This window comes from Neopsephotus bourkii, unplaced genomic scaffold (genome assembly GCF_033783945.1).
Source record: "Neopsephotus bourkii isolate Nb327-2 ecotype Australia unplaced genomic scaffold, CSIRO-AGI_Nbou_v1 NB_1128, whole genome shotgun sequence".
In the NCBI taxonomy this organism is placed as follows: Eukaryota; Metazoa; Chordata; class Aves; order Psittaciformes; family Psittacidae; genus Neopsephotus; species Neopsephotus bourkii.
The window spans coordinates 408,437-423,751 of record NW_026901614.1 but is presented as its reverse complement, the minus strand read 5'-3'; the positions used below and the strand labels follow the sequence as shown (position 1 = coordinate 423,751).

Sequence of the window (15,315 nt, the reverse complement as noted above, 5' to 3'; positions counted from 1 at the left end):
CTGTCTTGTAATCAAGAGAGAATGGGAAATAATGGCATAGGAAGTTATAGTTATGGTCTAGTTCTAAAGCCAGAATCTTTCATGCTGCAACTTCAGAACTGAAATGAACAGAAATGACCTGACAAATCCTCCTGTTATTAGTGAGGCTACAATTCATTTCAATAGCCAGCTCAGGAAAGTGTATTCTTGAACTAAATGGGAATGCAGATACTTCCAGAAGTGACTCTTTCACAGGATTCAAAGGAAAATTGAAACCTATTGCTTTCTTTTAGGCAAGAACAGATGCCTTTCCCACTGGAAGTGAGCAGTTTACTGAGGCAAGTTGTCCACCTGAAATTCTAGAATATCTTGCCGCACAGAAACAGAAAGAACTGTCAGTTTTGCTGCTGGAACTGAAAGAAGCCCAAGAAGAAATAAATTTTCTGAAAAGGCAGCTCAAGGGCCCAGATGATCTAACTTCTACAGGTAACCGAACAGGAAAAGCAGCTGACCAGCTGGAAGGTAATACCCAGACACAGTTCCTTGAGAGGGAAGAACAAAAGGCTTCAGATACACAAAATGAGTTTGGCAGTTGCTCATTACTGAGAGAAATAGAAATTGGTGTGCTTCAGGAAAACAGAATTGGTCTTCAAGGAGTGCCTCGGGGGAGTACTGTCCCTTGCAGAGAGGAGAATGAGGCAATGCAAGATTCTACACCAGATCCAGAGCCTGGCATCTCTCAATCTGAAGAGCTGTTCAGGTTGCAAAGACAAATTAGTGAACTACAAATAATTCTGCAGAAATCAGAAGAATCCTGTAAGAAAGATCGAGGAGAAAAAGATGCAGAAATAAATAGGCTCAACCAGTTGGCTGAGGAATACAGAAAAAAAATAGAGGAGTCTGACAGTGCATTTTGTATTTTGACTGAAGAACGAGATCAGCTTCTGTGTCAGTTGAAGGAACTTTCTACCATAACAGAACTAAAAGAGCAAGTGAGGAAACTTGAGGACAGTCTAGCTCTTTCAGAAAAGCAGAGGCTGTCAGACAGTCAAAGCAGTCTTCTCAGAGAACAAATCCAGAGCCTTAGAAATGAATTTAAATCTAAGGAGATAAAAATTGAAGCTTTGCAAAATGACTTGGATGAAGCACAACTTCAGCTTTCTGATCAGGACATGCAACTAAAAGATCTGAGAAGCCAGATTGAGAGGAAGGAATGTGAAGTACTTGATCTAGAACAGCTTTTGAGGAAGAGTACAGCTGAGATAAAAGAACTTTACCAAAACTTAGCCTCAAAGGAGCAAGAAGCATCAAGCCTCAAACAGCTTGTTGCTGAACATACCAGGTCTATAGAGAACCTGCAAAAAACCTTGCTGGAGAAAGACCAACAGATGACAGAGATCAGTGTTAGCATGTCTGAGAAAATGGTTCTGCTGAATGAAGAGAAATTTTCTCTAGCAAATGAGCTGAAGAGTCTGAAAGAGCAAACAAGTCTATTACTAAAGCCTCAGGAAGAAAAAGACCAAAACATAGAAGCAGAAGATACATATCTGATTTGTGGGACATCTGAGCACCAGTATGAGACAGAGGCAGCGTGTAAAGACACTGAGTTGTTAGTAAATAAAGTTGAACTTCTGAAAAAAGAAAACGAGCAAGTAAAGCGGAAGCTGCAAGCAGCACTTGCTAACCGGAAGGAGCTTCTGAAGAAGGTTAACAAACTGGAGAATGAATTAGTACAGTTGCAAAGAGAACATGAATCAGAACCCTCAGTGGCTCAGGCAGCTGAAGGGGAAGAAAGTTCAACAAGCATGATAAGCAGAGAAGTGAGTCTTGGAAGCCAGCCCAGTGAAGAGTATCTAATTCAGCTGCTTTCTGAAAAGGAATCTGAGCTGCAGAGCATCCGGAAGGACCTGCAAGATAAAGAAACAACTGAAGCACAATTACAGGCAGTGATTGAGGAAATGAGGCAAAGCTTGCAAGGTAGGACAGATACTGTTCCAATTAAAGATGGAATCATGGGGAGTCAGACAACTGCTGACAAAGTTGTTGAAACCAATAAAAGCCCAAAAGATAATGAAGAAAATGAAAAAAATACTTCAGAAGCTATAAATCTTGAAGAAAACCAAAAGTCTGCTCTGAAAGAGAGAATTTCAGCTCTTGAACAAGAAAAAGAACAGCTTCAGAAAAAACTTCAGGAAGCTCTGGCATCTCGCAAAGACACTATAAAAAAAGCTCAAGAAAAAGACAGGCATCACAGGGAACAGCTGAAACAACAGAAAGATGATTACAACATCCTACAAGAACAATTTGATAAGCAAAGCAGAGAGAAGGAAAGCATCCAAGCTCAGCTCAGACAATTCCAAGAACAGAAAAGATCAAGAAAGAGTATTCTTTTAAATCCAGGAGTGTTGGAGTCTTCTTGCACAGAAACAGAAAATACAACAAATAAGCTAGTACAAGTTGCAGGTGTTTCTGAGGAAGAGGAAAAACTTGAAAAATTGGGGATGAAGAAGGAAGAATTGGAATATAATCTTAGCCATATGCAAAGTGAACTTGCTTGCAAATCAGAATTAGTCTTTCATTTGCAAGAACACACAGCACAGTTGTTTCTGGAGATAGAAAGGCTGAAGAGAACCTCTGACGAAGCTGAGGCTAAAGCAGCAAATCTTCAGGCAGAACTGGAGGAGAGTCGAGCAAAAATTTCTAGAGAGGGCAGTCTGGAAGACCTGGAAGCACTTACACACCAAAAGAATGAAGAAATTGAATTTCTTAACTTGCAGTTAAGGGAGAAAAGCGAGGCTCTCAGTCATGCGCAGGCACAGTTGCTGGAAAAAGAGGATTCAGTCAAGAGACTATGTAGTCAGTTGGAAACTCAAGCTCAGGTACATGAGGAGCAAAGCAAGCGACTGCAAAGAGAGTTAGTTGAAATTCAGGAGAAGCAAGATGCCGGTGCAGAAGCAGCTAAACAGAAGAATCAAATGCAGAGAAAGTTGCAAGCTGCGCTTATCTCTAGAAAAGAGGCACTAAAGGAGAGCAAATCTCTAAAAGAGGAGCTGGCTAATGCAAAAACTACTATTGAAAATCTTTGTGTCAAGTTGACTGATATGGAAAGCCAAATATGTGGCCATATTAAAGAAAGAGAGACTTTGACAGAAAAGTTAGCTGGCCTCACTGAACAGCGAGAAAAACTTATTGCAGAAGTTGATAAAGTACTTACAGAAAATCAGAATCTTGATGGATGCTGTAAAAACCTGACATTTACTCTGGATAAAGTTGTTTTAGAGAAAGAGAAGTTGGAGAAGGAGATGGGATCCTTGAAATGCTTTCAAGCTGCTGAGAATTCTGAGTGGCATGAGAAATACAGGGAGCTTCAGAAAGAATATGATACTCTCCTGCAGTCCTATGAGAATGTAAGTAATGAGGCTGAGCGGATTCAGTGTGTTTTGGAAACTGTTAGGCAGGAAAAACAGGAAATTTTCATGAAGTTGAAAAGTGTTGAAGCAAAAAAAGAAGAAACAGATAAGCAGCTACAGGAAGCTGGACAGGAAATTGATGGAATGAAGGAGAAAATGAGGAAATTTGCAAAATCGAAGCAGCAAAAGATCCTGGAACTAGAGGAGGAGAATGAGAAGCTTAGAGCAGAGATGCATTTTACAGATGGAGAGCCACACATGACTGTAGGTGTCAATACAAATTCTAACCTGAAAGAAGATATGGAGCGGTCTAGGAGGGATTACCAGTCTCTTTCTGCTGAGCTTGAGACAATAATGGCTGAAAAGAAGTCTCTTCATCAAGAGATCACAGACTTAAAGCATCACTTGGAGTTAGCAGAATCTAAGCTGAAGGAAAGCAGAGAACTGGTAGACAAGTATGTTTCTCAGAAGACAATAGAGGAAGAAACAAATGAAACAGTTATCACAGCACCACCAATGGAGAGGACTGAAAATCAAGTGGACATAAGTTTTAGACCAGAGTCTTCTACTGCAGAGCTGGAACAAAATGCATTTGGAGGTAGTAGTCATTGTGAAGATCTTAGTACCTACATACAGCAGATAGCTGAGCTCACAAAGCGAATCACAGAACTAGAAGATAATAGGAAGGTTTCAGAGCAACAGCTGGATGACATCCGCATGTGTGCTGAGACTTTAGCAGGTGAGAAAAGGGCTTTAGAGACCCAAATGGAAGAGAAAGTCCATGAATTGAATGCTCTTCAGGACACAGTTGCAAAGATGGAACAGACAGTCCAAAAAACCAAAGAGGACCTCATCAAGATGACAGAATTGAAGGACATACTAGAGGCTGAGAAGGATGATTTGGAAGAAAGGCTCATGAATCAGCTGGCAGAACTTAATGGGAGTATTGGAAACTATCAGCAGGATGCAAAAGACTTGCAGATCAAAAATGAGCAACTGCATCATGAGCTTCAGGGTTTGCAGAGAATGATGCATGAACTGGAGGAGGAGAAATGTCAGATGGCAAAGGAGAACAGTAAAGCAAGTTCAGAAAAGCAAAAGGAATTTGTAGAAAAGCTAAAATGCAGCTGGAGGGGAGACAGCAGCACGTATGTAAAGGAGCTTCAGGAACTGCTGAAACAGAAACATCAGGAGATTAAGCAGCTGCAGAAGGACTGTATTAAAAGCCAAGAAAAGAACAGTAGCTTAGAAAGAACTGTTAAAGCTCTGGAATTTCTGCAGAGTGAGTCTCAGAAAGAGATAGAAGCAGCCAAAGAGACTTTAGCTAAAGCAGTTGAAGACACCAAGAAAGCCCAGGCAGAACTTGCTGTCTGCAGAGTAGTACTGGATGACACTCAGAGTGAGGCAGCAAGGGTTCTAGCAGAGAGTGCCAAAGTGAAAGAAGAGTTGCAGGCAAACAAGGAGAGTATTAAAAATCAAATGAAGAAAAAAGATGAAGACTTTGAGAGAAGACTGGAGCAGGAAAAAGACAACCACTCAAAGGAAGTTAAAATCATGGAAGAAAAGCTGGCAGCTTTGCAGAGGGAGAAAAGCTACCTGGAAATGACTGTTGGCGATCTTCAAAACTCCTTGAAGACAAAGGATCAAGAAGCCAAGCAGCTGAAAGGCAACCTAAACAAAACATTAGCACAGCTTGCAGCCTTCACCAGGAGCATGTCTTCCCTTCAGGATGACAGGGATAGAGTAATAAATGAATCAAAAACATGGGAGAAGAAATTCACTGAAACAATTCAACAGAAGGAGGAAGAAATACGTTTGAAAGAGGAAATTTGTGTTGCTCTAAAGGACCAAATGAAGCAGATGACCTTACATGTGGAAGAACTTCAGACTCATATATCCAGGTAAAGAAAGTGATAATTATTCAGCTAGTATTCTTGTATTTCCTTTTGACAGGGCAGCAACCACAGGTGAGGGGGGAATATCCTTTCCTTTTGCAGTATACCAGAAAGAATCTGGAGTGTGTAAATATGCTAAAAGTAACACATGATTGGCAAAACTAATGAATGCCTAAGATGGCAAGCAGAATTAATCTTCCTGCTAAAGCCATAAACATAAAGTTTATTTCCTGGATCACTTACGTTTGGATGGAAAAGAGAGTTATGTTGTAGGGAGTTACTATGTGTTTGTTGTCTGCACAAGGATAAAGTGAGTACCTATGTTAAATCTATTCTCTATGACAAGCGGCAGCCATCCAAATACCATCTGGAATCTTTATTAATCTCAAATTGGAAATAGATTCTTTTGTGTAGAGTTGTTGCCTTCAGAGGTTAAACTTGGCAGGTCAAGAGGATTGGGATATGTAATTACAGTTTAATCCCAAAGTAGATTTTGATGGGAAAATGTGCATCTGGGAATTTCAAAAACTCAAAAGCTAAACTGTTCTTACATGAGTAAAATTGTTCTATAAAGTTTGTGATCAAAATACTCTATGTTTGCATGCTGGACCATGAAATGAGCATCAAGCATATGACAACAGTGATTTCATTGAAATTTGTTTATTTGTTAGCTGCAATGGGTGACAGAAAATAATTTTAAAGAGAAGGAGGCGGTAACATTCAGTGCTTAGCCTCCTCCATTTCTTCAGTATTGACATAAAGGTTTATCTCACTGGACCACTTCTAAAACATATTCCCCTAGCATTACCCCTTTCAGACATTACTGCAGTCAGAACTGGGAAAGATGCCTTGAGTTTCAAGTTGAGGGAAAACGAATCACCTAGATGCTGCCAGCTTGCTTGCTTAAAGTAAAACTAGTTTTGTGGCTTTTCTAAATCAGTATAATCAGTGAAAATTTACTGTGGTTTTGGATACTGAGATACTTTTATTGATTTGCAACTTTCTCATCTCTGTTTGTAGGCTGGAATGGAGCAAGAAAGACTGGGAGTCTGAATCCAGGAAGGAGATTCAGCATCATCAAAAAACATGTGACATGTTAGAGGAGGAAAAAAAAGAGCTTTTGACTGAGCTTGAAGGGTCTCAAAAACTGTACAGCAAGTCTCAAAATGAACAGCAAAAACTGGAGTTGGAAATCAGTAGCCTAAGAGATCAGCTTGCTGACTTACAGAATTCCTTCACCAAATGTGAATCAGTCAGAGAAGAGCTGGGGAGCATGGTCAAGCAGCAAGAGACCAGTATCCAGAATTTCAGATTCACCTGTGAACAGCTTGAGGGTGATCTGCAAGCTTCCAAGGATCTAACCAATAAGCTACATGAAGAAATTAGTGCCAAAGATCAAAAGATCATTAGTTTGCTGTCTGCCAAGGAGGAAGCAGTTATGGCTGCTCTCTCTGAATTACAGCAGCTACATTCTGAAGAAATTAATGAGTTGGAGAATAGACTAAGTAAGGAGGAAGAAGATAAAAAAAACCTGGAGAATGAGAAGAACAAATTTCTTGACAAAATTGACTGTCTCACTGAAAAGATGAAAATAAGCAGAGAAGAAAGTAAGCAGCAGAAGGCTCAACTGGACTCTTTCACTAAGTCCATGTTATCTTTACAAGATGACAGAGACCGCATTTTGAGAGACTACAAGCAACTTGAGGAACGTCATCTTACTATAATCTTGGAAAAAGACCAGCTAATTCAAGAGGCGGCTGCTGAAAACAATAAGCTTAAGGAAGAAATCAGAAGTTTTCATAGCCAGATGGATGACCTAAACTCTGAGAATGCCAAGCTGAATGCAGAATTGGTGAGGTATAGAGAAGACCTGAACCAAGTAATTTCAATAAAGGACTCCCAACAGAAACAGCTTCTCAAAACACAGCTTCAGCGGAGCCAGACTCTGGAAAAGGAGAAGGCAGTCATAGAAATACAGCTGAAAGAGACTGAGCATACTCAGGATGATCTCAGGAAGTGCATGGAAGCTTTAAGAGAGGATAAAGTCAGTATGTTGCAAGAGATTGAAACCCTTACATCTTCTCTGTCTCAGGTGCAGAATGAGGTGACAGCATTACGTGAGGGTAGTGCTATCACGGAGTATCAAGCACAGCTGAAGGTCCGAGGAGAAGAAGCACAAGAGCTGAGTCATAAGCTTTCCCTCTCTCATAAAAGGATAACAGAACTTGAGGCAGAACTAATATCTGTTCAAAGGGATGCAGCCAAGAAGGTGGGAGAGGCTGAGGACAGGCTTCGGAAGGAATTGAAGCACCTACATCATGATGCAGGGATAATGAGGAATGAAACAGAAACAGCAGAAGAGAGAGTAGCAGAGTTGGCACGGGATTTGATGGAAATGGAACAGAAACTTCTTACAGTCACAGATGAAAACAAAGATCTGAGAGCTCAAATTCAGTCTTTTGGGAAGTCCATGAGCTCTCTTCAGGATAGCCGGGACCAGGCCAATGAAGAGCTTCATGCTTTGAAACAGAAATACTCTGCAGATTTAGAGGAACAAAAGATTCTAGTGCAAAATCTTCAGAAAGAGGTGGTTGAGCTACAAGAGGAGCAACATTTCACTGCCAGGGACCGAGATACAGCAAGGTCTGAGCTGGCAGAACTGCAGAAAGCCACTGATGAAAGAGGTCTTTTGGCTGAGATTAGGAAACTTAATCAGAAGCTCAGCGTGAAAGATAATGAGCTTCTCCATTTGTCTTCAGAACTGGAAAGCTCTTCCAACCAAGTCAAATCTTTCTCCAAGGCTATGGCAAGCCTGCAGAATGAGCGAGACCATCTGCTGAATGAGTTGAAAACACGTAAGATTGAAGAAGCGAAGCAAACAGCAGAGGGGAGCACTTCCACTGCTCTTTCAGAGGTGCAGAGTCTCAAGAAGGCACTGTCCTCCTTGCAAAATGACAGAGACAGAGTAGTAAGTCCTTGTTCTCACTTCTTGCTCTTACCTAAAGCTCCATAGGAGATTTGGATCTTTGGATCTTAAAATTTCGCACACTTAGATTGCTTATTTGCAGTGTGAAACACAGATACTTGTTTTCACAGAGTCACAAAATAATTGAGGTTGGAAGGGACTTCTGGAGATCTATTCCACTGTCCTGCTCAAAACAAGGTTAACTGGAATGGGTTGCTTAAGACAGCATAGTCAGATTTTGAATCTCCATTTGTGGACATTCTGCAACTTCTCTGTGCACCATTTTTTTCATGTATCTGGAAGTGGTTTCCAGAATTAGTTGCTACATCACCTTCCCAGGGATGGATATGAGGCTCACCAGCCTGCAGTTTTTCAGTTCCTCCTTGCCCTTCTTGTAGGTAGGGATGACATTTGCTTTCCTCCAGTCTTCAGGAACCTCTCCCAGTCCCTGTGACCTTCCAAAGGGAATTGAGTTGCCTCACTATGCTGGATTCTTTTTGTTAATGTATGTATTGTGTTTTAACTCCAGCTGGTACCTCAGCACCAGCAGCCATTCACTCACCCTGGGGCTGGATGGGGAGGAAAATCAGGAGAATGTAAAATGTGCAGATTGAGATGAGAACAGTTTAATAGCTAAAGTACAGTATATTCCTCCTCCTACTACTAATGATAATGATAAGGGAAATAACAAGGGGAGAGAATATAAAACTAGAAAAGGGAAGGAAAAAAAACCCTACCGGCAGTGATGCACAATACAATTGCTCAGCACCTGCTGACCGATACCCAGCCTGGCACAAGCAGTGATTGGTCCCTTCTGAGTAACTCCCCCTGGTTTCTACCCCGAGCATGACATGCCCCTTGGCCAAAACCAGGACAGGATGTTAAATCTCATTAACAATAGAATTCTTTGAAGATTTGGGGGTTGTTTTTTTTTTTTTTCTAAACAGTTTTTAGTAGAGTGCTGTAATCACTGATTCAGTGTGTAGTTTCTCTGTCATCTGAATGTGACTTCTCTTTCTCCAGCTGCCACAGTGAGAAATACTCTTAAATACTTATAATCCTAGCTGCTTGCTCAGTTGTCACATTCTGATATTACTCACACTTTATGAACTCTTTAATTATTTTTTTATATTTACCTTTAAAGGTAAGAGAGTTGAAGAATCTGCAGCAGCAGTATATCCTGGTTGGGGTAGAATCAGCTGAAAATTCTCGCTTAAAAGCACAGCTGCAGGAATACCAGCAAGAAGCAGATAAACAGCATTGTCTCCAAGAACAGCTGAAGCAAGAAAGTATTTCTTACCAGCAGGAGATACATCAGCTTAGGTGAGAGTTGTCTGATCACTGCCTCAGAGATGCAAATAAGCCATTTCTTTCACTCCAAGAGCAATTGTGGGCAGAAGGCAAAGAAAGCATTGAGAACCTCAGTTTGCCTGTGTCATCTGTCACTAAACCACTGTCCTGTTCAGGATTGGGCATGTATCTATGTGTTTTCCTTGTTCAGCTTTTGCCTCAGTCTTAGGGTGAAGAATTACAGCCCAATTTATTGGAAGGAAATGCCTGTGAGAAATAGATCAATGATCTTTTAATATTTATTTCCTTCATCCGGTGGTGGCCAATATCATCTGTTTGAGAGGAAACTTGGCCTGTTTCTTGTATTGGAGCTTACTCTCCATTCCAAGCTGGTAATGAACACCATTTATTATCCCACTGATACCATTGATAAGAAAATTGTCATTTTTAATGACTCTGTAATCCTTTGTTTCACTTGTTTTACATTTTCTATTTTTAAAAATATCTGTAGTTCAAGTCTAGTAAATTGTCATCTCTGGTTGGGCTAAAATTAGTTAGACAAATATGCTGTATTCTAAAAATGGGAAAAAATTCCTTTTGGGTACTTCAGAGATCCATCTAAGAATGGCTGAACCTGGAGTGAAAGGGGTGAGGGATTTTTTGTGGCAAGATACACGGCTTATTCTTGTTCAAAGCGATAAAAAACTTGTAGTGCTCCCTCCTCCTGCTGCTGATCTGACTCTCAAACTACACTTCAGATCTTGTGAAGTTTGAAGCAGCTTACAAATTTTAATTATCTTCTGATAAAAGGAGATTTATTTTCTGTCTAGCTTCTACAGTGTAAATAAGCTAAGGCTTCAAGCTTGCATACTGAGATCCATGCTATGGTCCTGGTGTGTATCTGACTGGAGCAGTGATAATGTTATGATGACAAGTGGCATTGTCAGTGACCTGCTTCACAAAGCTGTCTTTGCAGGAAGATCAAAACAGTGTCCAGGAATACCGAAAGTGTGAGCGTTGAACAATCTGCAGTGTTGAGCAAATACAGAATACTTCTCTAAACCTGCTTTTAAGGTTCCTGTGCTTAAGTGGGTTGTTTTGGAGTGGTTTAGTTGTAAAACTTCTTTTCTGGTATGGGGTGATCATAGGAAATAGAATCAAATCAATACCTGGATATTGTAAGCGATACTTGTAACTTCCTCGTGATTTTCTTTTGTGTTGTATTGGGCAGGCAAGAGAAAACTACCTGGGAAAAGCAGAACAGTAGCATAAAGGAGCAGTACCTGATGGTCATAGCAGAAAAAGACAAGCAACTGAGCCATTTACAAAGAATTATGCAAGAAATGGGACTGCCCCTCAACAAGTCTCAAGTTGTAGAGGAGCAGTACCAAACAAAGGTGGGTGGAAATACACAGACCCTTCATTGCATCAAAATGTGAAGCTTGAAATTCAGCCAAAGTAGTGTGTGTTGCTTGTATTCAGCTCATACACACCACAGTATTGGATTTTGTTGTGTGGACTATCACAACAATGCAAGTTGAATAATTGAAAACCTTTAGAAAACTCTGGCATACGCTTGTGTGCTCTTCCCTTAGCTCATGGTTCCTAATGTTTCAAGAGAGTAGGAGAGACAGGGCTTCCTAGACACCTTAGGTTCTTCTAAGCAGTATGGAATTCTCAGGTCTTTCTGGCTATTTTATAATCACCTCTTGCACTGTGTTTGAAACTAAGATCTTCTGGTTTGGTTCTCCTTTCAATGTCACTTCGTAATTTGTAAGTTTACTATTGAATTTTTAGTGCTATTTTACTGTGATGGAGATCTACAATCCTGGCTTAAGCCCAGAGAGGCTGAAGACTGAACATGGCACTTCCTGCCTTCTTTCCCCTGTATCACAATGCTAAAAGTTCAGTGTAGTATGTTGAGTATTTTGCTTGGTCTGGGGAAGGGCACTTGCCTGCTGCATGTAGAATAATACCATTATCTTATGAGCAAGGAAAGAATTCTCCTGCCCACATCTGTAATGTTCCAGTAAGAAGCTTTTATGTCAGTGGGGGAAAGGGGAAATCCTCCCCTATCCCTTTGACACACGTGTCTATATGCGAAGAAAAAGCTGGAACAATGTGCATGTGATGCTTTCCAGGGCAGTGTGTTTGTGCTGGAACCTTTTAGTCTGTGTTGAATGAGAGCAGTGTGGACATTGCTTTGATTTTTTGTTTATTTTTCTTGTTGAGATAAAACCAGTTTAATAATTGAAATAAAAAGCAAAATAACAATAATGATAGGAAATAGAAAGAGAAAGGAAGGAATAAACAAGTGGTGCACAATACAATTACTCATCACTTGCTAGCTGATGCCCAGCTCATTCCCAAGCAGTGACTGGCCTTTTCTGGCTAACTCCTCCCAGTTTCTATACTGGGCATTACGAGACGTGGTATGGAATATCCCTTTGGATAGTTTAGGTCAGGTGTCCTGTCTCTGCTTCCTCCTGGCTTCTCATGCCCCTCCTCACTGGCAGAGCATGAGAGACTGAAAAGTCCTTGGCAATTGCCGCTGAGCAACAACTAAACCATTGGTGTGTTACCAGTGTTATTCTCAGACTAGAGCCAAAATGCAGCACTGCACCAGCTGCTAGGAAGAAAATTAACTCTATCCCAGCTGGAACCAGGCCAGAGACCCAACGTATGTGCAAGTTCAGTGATCTTTCCTAATTGTTTGGATTTTCAGAGGGCTTTTAGGATATTTCTGTTTATTCCCCATTTGCTGTTTCGCTTGAATAGATAAAGTACCAGGAATAATGTTGGGCTTTGACCTTGGAATCCTAAACAGAAAGGACAAATACAGGAGTGGGTTGTCATGTGTGCAGTATTGTTCTTTCCCTGGCAGATTTCTTCAGAAACTCTGAGAGGGGACTTCTCAAGCCTTGAAACAGAGACAAAACATCTCCAGTCCCAGTTAAATGACAGCCTGAAAGAACTGCACCAAAAAGAGCTCAGAATTCATCAGTTAAACAGCAAGGTACTGATTACATTTTATACCTGCTTGCAGTCTGGGATAAGGAGTTTGGGGAGGAAGGTAGGCTTGAATAGGGCTTGGGTAGCAGGAGTGAATCTTTCTGTTCTTGTGGACATTTAGTGAAGTAGCACAAAATCAGAAATATTAGTTGGAAGAGACTTCTGGAGATGGTCTAATACATCATTCTGATGCTCAAAGCAGCACTGTCACAAATATTAGATCAGGTCAGCTATGACTTTGCCTGGCTGCATGGTGGAAAAATAGAGGTTCCAGAACCACACTGGACCTTTGTCCAATACTACTGTACACTTTTAACACAAATATTTTTCTTAATGTTTATTCTGACTCTTCTGAGCAACAGTCTGTGGCTGTGACCCTTTACAGTATTTTCTGCCGTTATCAAGAAGTTGACTTTGTCAGCTTTATGAGTCCCTTTAATTTCATTGTAAGCTATTGTAAAATGACCCTTTCGCATGTTCTCTTTAGCAGGCTAAAGCAGCCCAGCTCTTACAGGCATCATCTGCTCCAGTCCCTCAGTGATCTCAGCAGCCTTTTCCTTGGACTCCTTCCAATTTCTCTATCCATTTTAGAATCATTTAGTTTGGAAAAGACCTTTAAGATTACGGAGTCCAACCGTTAACCTAACACTGCCAAATAACACCACTAAACCATGTCCCTACGTGCCACATCTACACGTCTTTTAAATACCCTCAAGGATGGTGACTCACCCACTACCCTAGGCAGGCTGTTCCAAAGCTTGACAACCCTTTTGGCGAAGAAATGTTTCCTAATATTCAGTCTGACTTCCCCTGGTGCAACTTGAGGCCGTTTCACCTTGTCCAATGACTTGTTAACTTGAGAGAAGAGACTGACCCCTACCTCATTGCAGTCTCCTTTCAGGTAGTTGTAGAGAGCCGTAAGGTCTCTCCTTAGCTTCCTTTTCTTCACACTAATCAAATCCAGTTCCAGTCAGCTGCTCCTCATAAGACTTGTTCTCTAGACCCTTCACCAGCTTTGCTGCTCTTCTTTGGAAATGCTCCAACACCTCAATGTCCTCCTTGTAGTGAGGGACCCAAAACTGAACACAGGATTCAAGGTGCCACTCACCGGTGCTGAGCACAAGGGGGCCTGCGGGGCACACAATTTCTGATACAAGCCAGGATGCTACTGGCCTTCTTGGCCACCAGGAAACAACTGTCAGCTCATTCAGCACTGTCAGCCAACACCCCTGTGTCCTTTTCTGCCAGGAAGCTTTCCAGCCACTCTTCCCCAAGCCTGGAGTGCTGCATGGGCTTGTTGAGGCCTAAGTGAAGGACCTGGCACTTCATCTTGTTGAACCTCATACATTTGGCCTCAACCCATCAATCCAGTGTGTCAATGGCATGGATTTTTTATTCTTAAATAGTTATTTAGCCTTAAATAAAACCTGAACATGCTTTTTGACATGCTGGAGGGAACGAATGCCATCCAGAGGGACCTGGACAGGCTGTAGAGGTGGGACAATGCAAATCTTATGAAGTTCCACAAGACAAAGTGCAAGGTCCTACAGCTGGGTTGAGGCAGTCCCAAGGACAAATACAGGCTGGGTGGAGAGTGCATTGAGAGCAGCCCTGAGGAGAAGGATTTGGGGGTGTTGGTTAATGAGAAACTGAACATGAACTGGCTTCAGTGTGCACACAACCCAGAAACCACCTACGTGCTGGGCTGCATCACCAGCAGCATGACCAGCAGGTCAAAGGAGGCGATCTTGCCCCTCTACTCTGCTCTCATGAGGCCCCACTGGGAGTATTACGTACAGTTCTGGTGTAAAAAAGACATGGAGCTGTTGGAGCAAGTCCAGAGGAGGCCACGAGGGCTGGAGCACCTCCCATACGAAGACAGGCTGAGAAAATTGGGTCATTCAGCCTGGAGAAGAGAAGGCTGAGTGGAGACCTCAGAGCAGCTTCCAGTATCTGAAGGGGGCCTACAGCAATTCTTCATCAGCAACTGTAGTGATAGGAAAAGGGGTAATAGGTTTAAACTTAGGGGAGATTTAGATAGGATGTAAGGAAGAAATTCTTTATTGTGAGAGTGGTAAGGGACTGGAACAGGTTGCCCAAGGAAATTTTGAATGCTCCACCCCTGGCAGTGTTCTTGCATGGTGCTTTGAGCAACCTGGTCTAGTGTGAGGTGTTCCTGCGCATGGCAGGGGGTTGGAACTACATGGTCTTAATGTCCTTTCCAACCCAAATTATTCTATGATTCTATGAACCATATTCAGCCTAGAGGAGAATGAAGATTTCGGAAGAAAGGAAAGAATAAAGAAAGCTGTAGGAAGACATCTCCTCCATAGATTGGCTCTTCAAGGAGAAAAGGGAAAAGATACAATTATTAGTAGTTCCCAGTAGATGACTCCCAAATTACAGAGGTGATGACTGTGCTGAATACACATACCAGATTAGTTTCATGACCATTCTTTCTGTCATAAGCCAGTGTTACAGAGTACATCAAAAATATTATCTTAGCCTGGCCCCGAGGATAATAAGCATCACTGCAGAGGTGAGATATCACATATCACAACCCTGCAAACAAATGCAACAACTCTGAGAGCAAATAAATCAACATTGTGACCAGTGATCTTAAACCAATACAATGAATGCTTGTAACACGTTTGTTTTAACACTCTCCAGTCAGATCTGTTGTTATCTCAACCCTCATGCCCCATGTTGCCAGCTGGAGTTAACCACGACAGTCCTTTCTGGCACCCAAGTACCATGCAGTAGC

At 41.6% G+C, this 15,315-nt stretch overlaps 1 protein-coding gene across 6 annotated transcripts in view; it reads left to right on the top strand.

The window, feature by feature from the left end:
- Nucleotides 1-15,315, top strand: part of GOLGB1 (golgin B1) — a 45,506-nt gene that overhangs the window by 22,491 nt on the left and 7,700 nt on the right. For all 6 annotated transcript variants that reach the window (XM_061362574.1, XM_061362575.1, XM_061362579.1 and 3 more), the window contains 5 exons: nt 273-5,290; nt 6,305-8,252; nt 9,394-9,572; nt 10,771-10,936; nt 12,424-12,555. In XM_061362574.1, coding sequence (XP_061218558.1) covers nt 273-5,290; nt 6,305-8,252; nt 9,394-9,572; nt 10,771-10,936; nt 12,424-12,555 — 7,443 coding nt within the window. The remainder of the gene's footprint in view (nt 1-272; nt 5,291-6,304; nt 8,253-9,393; nt 9,573-10,770; nt 10,937-12,423; nt 12,556-15,315) is intronic.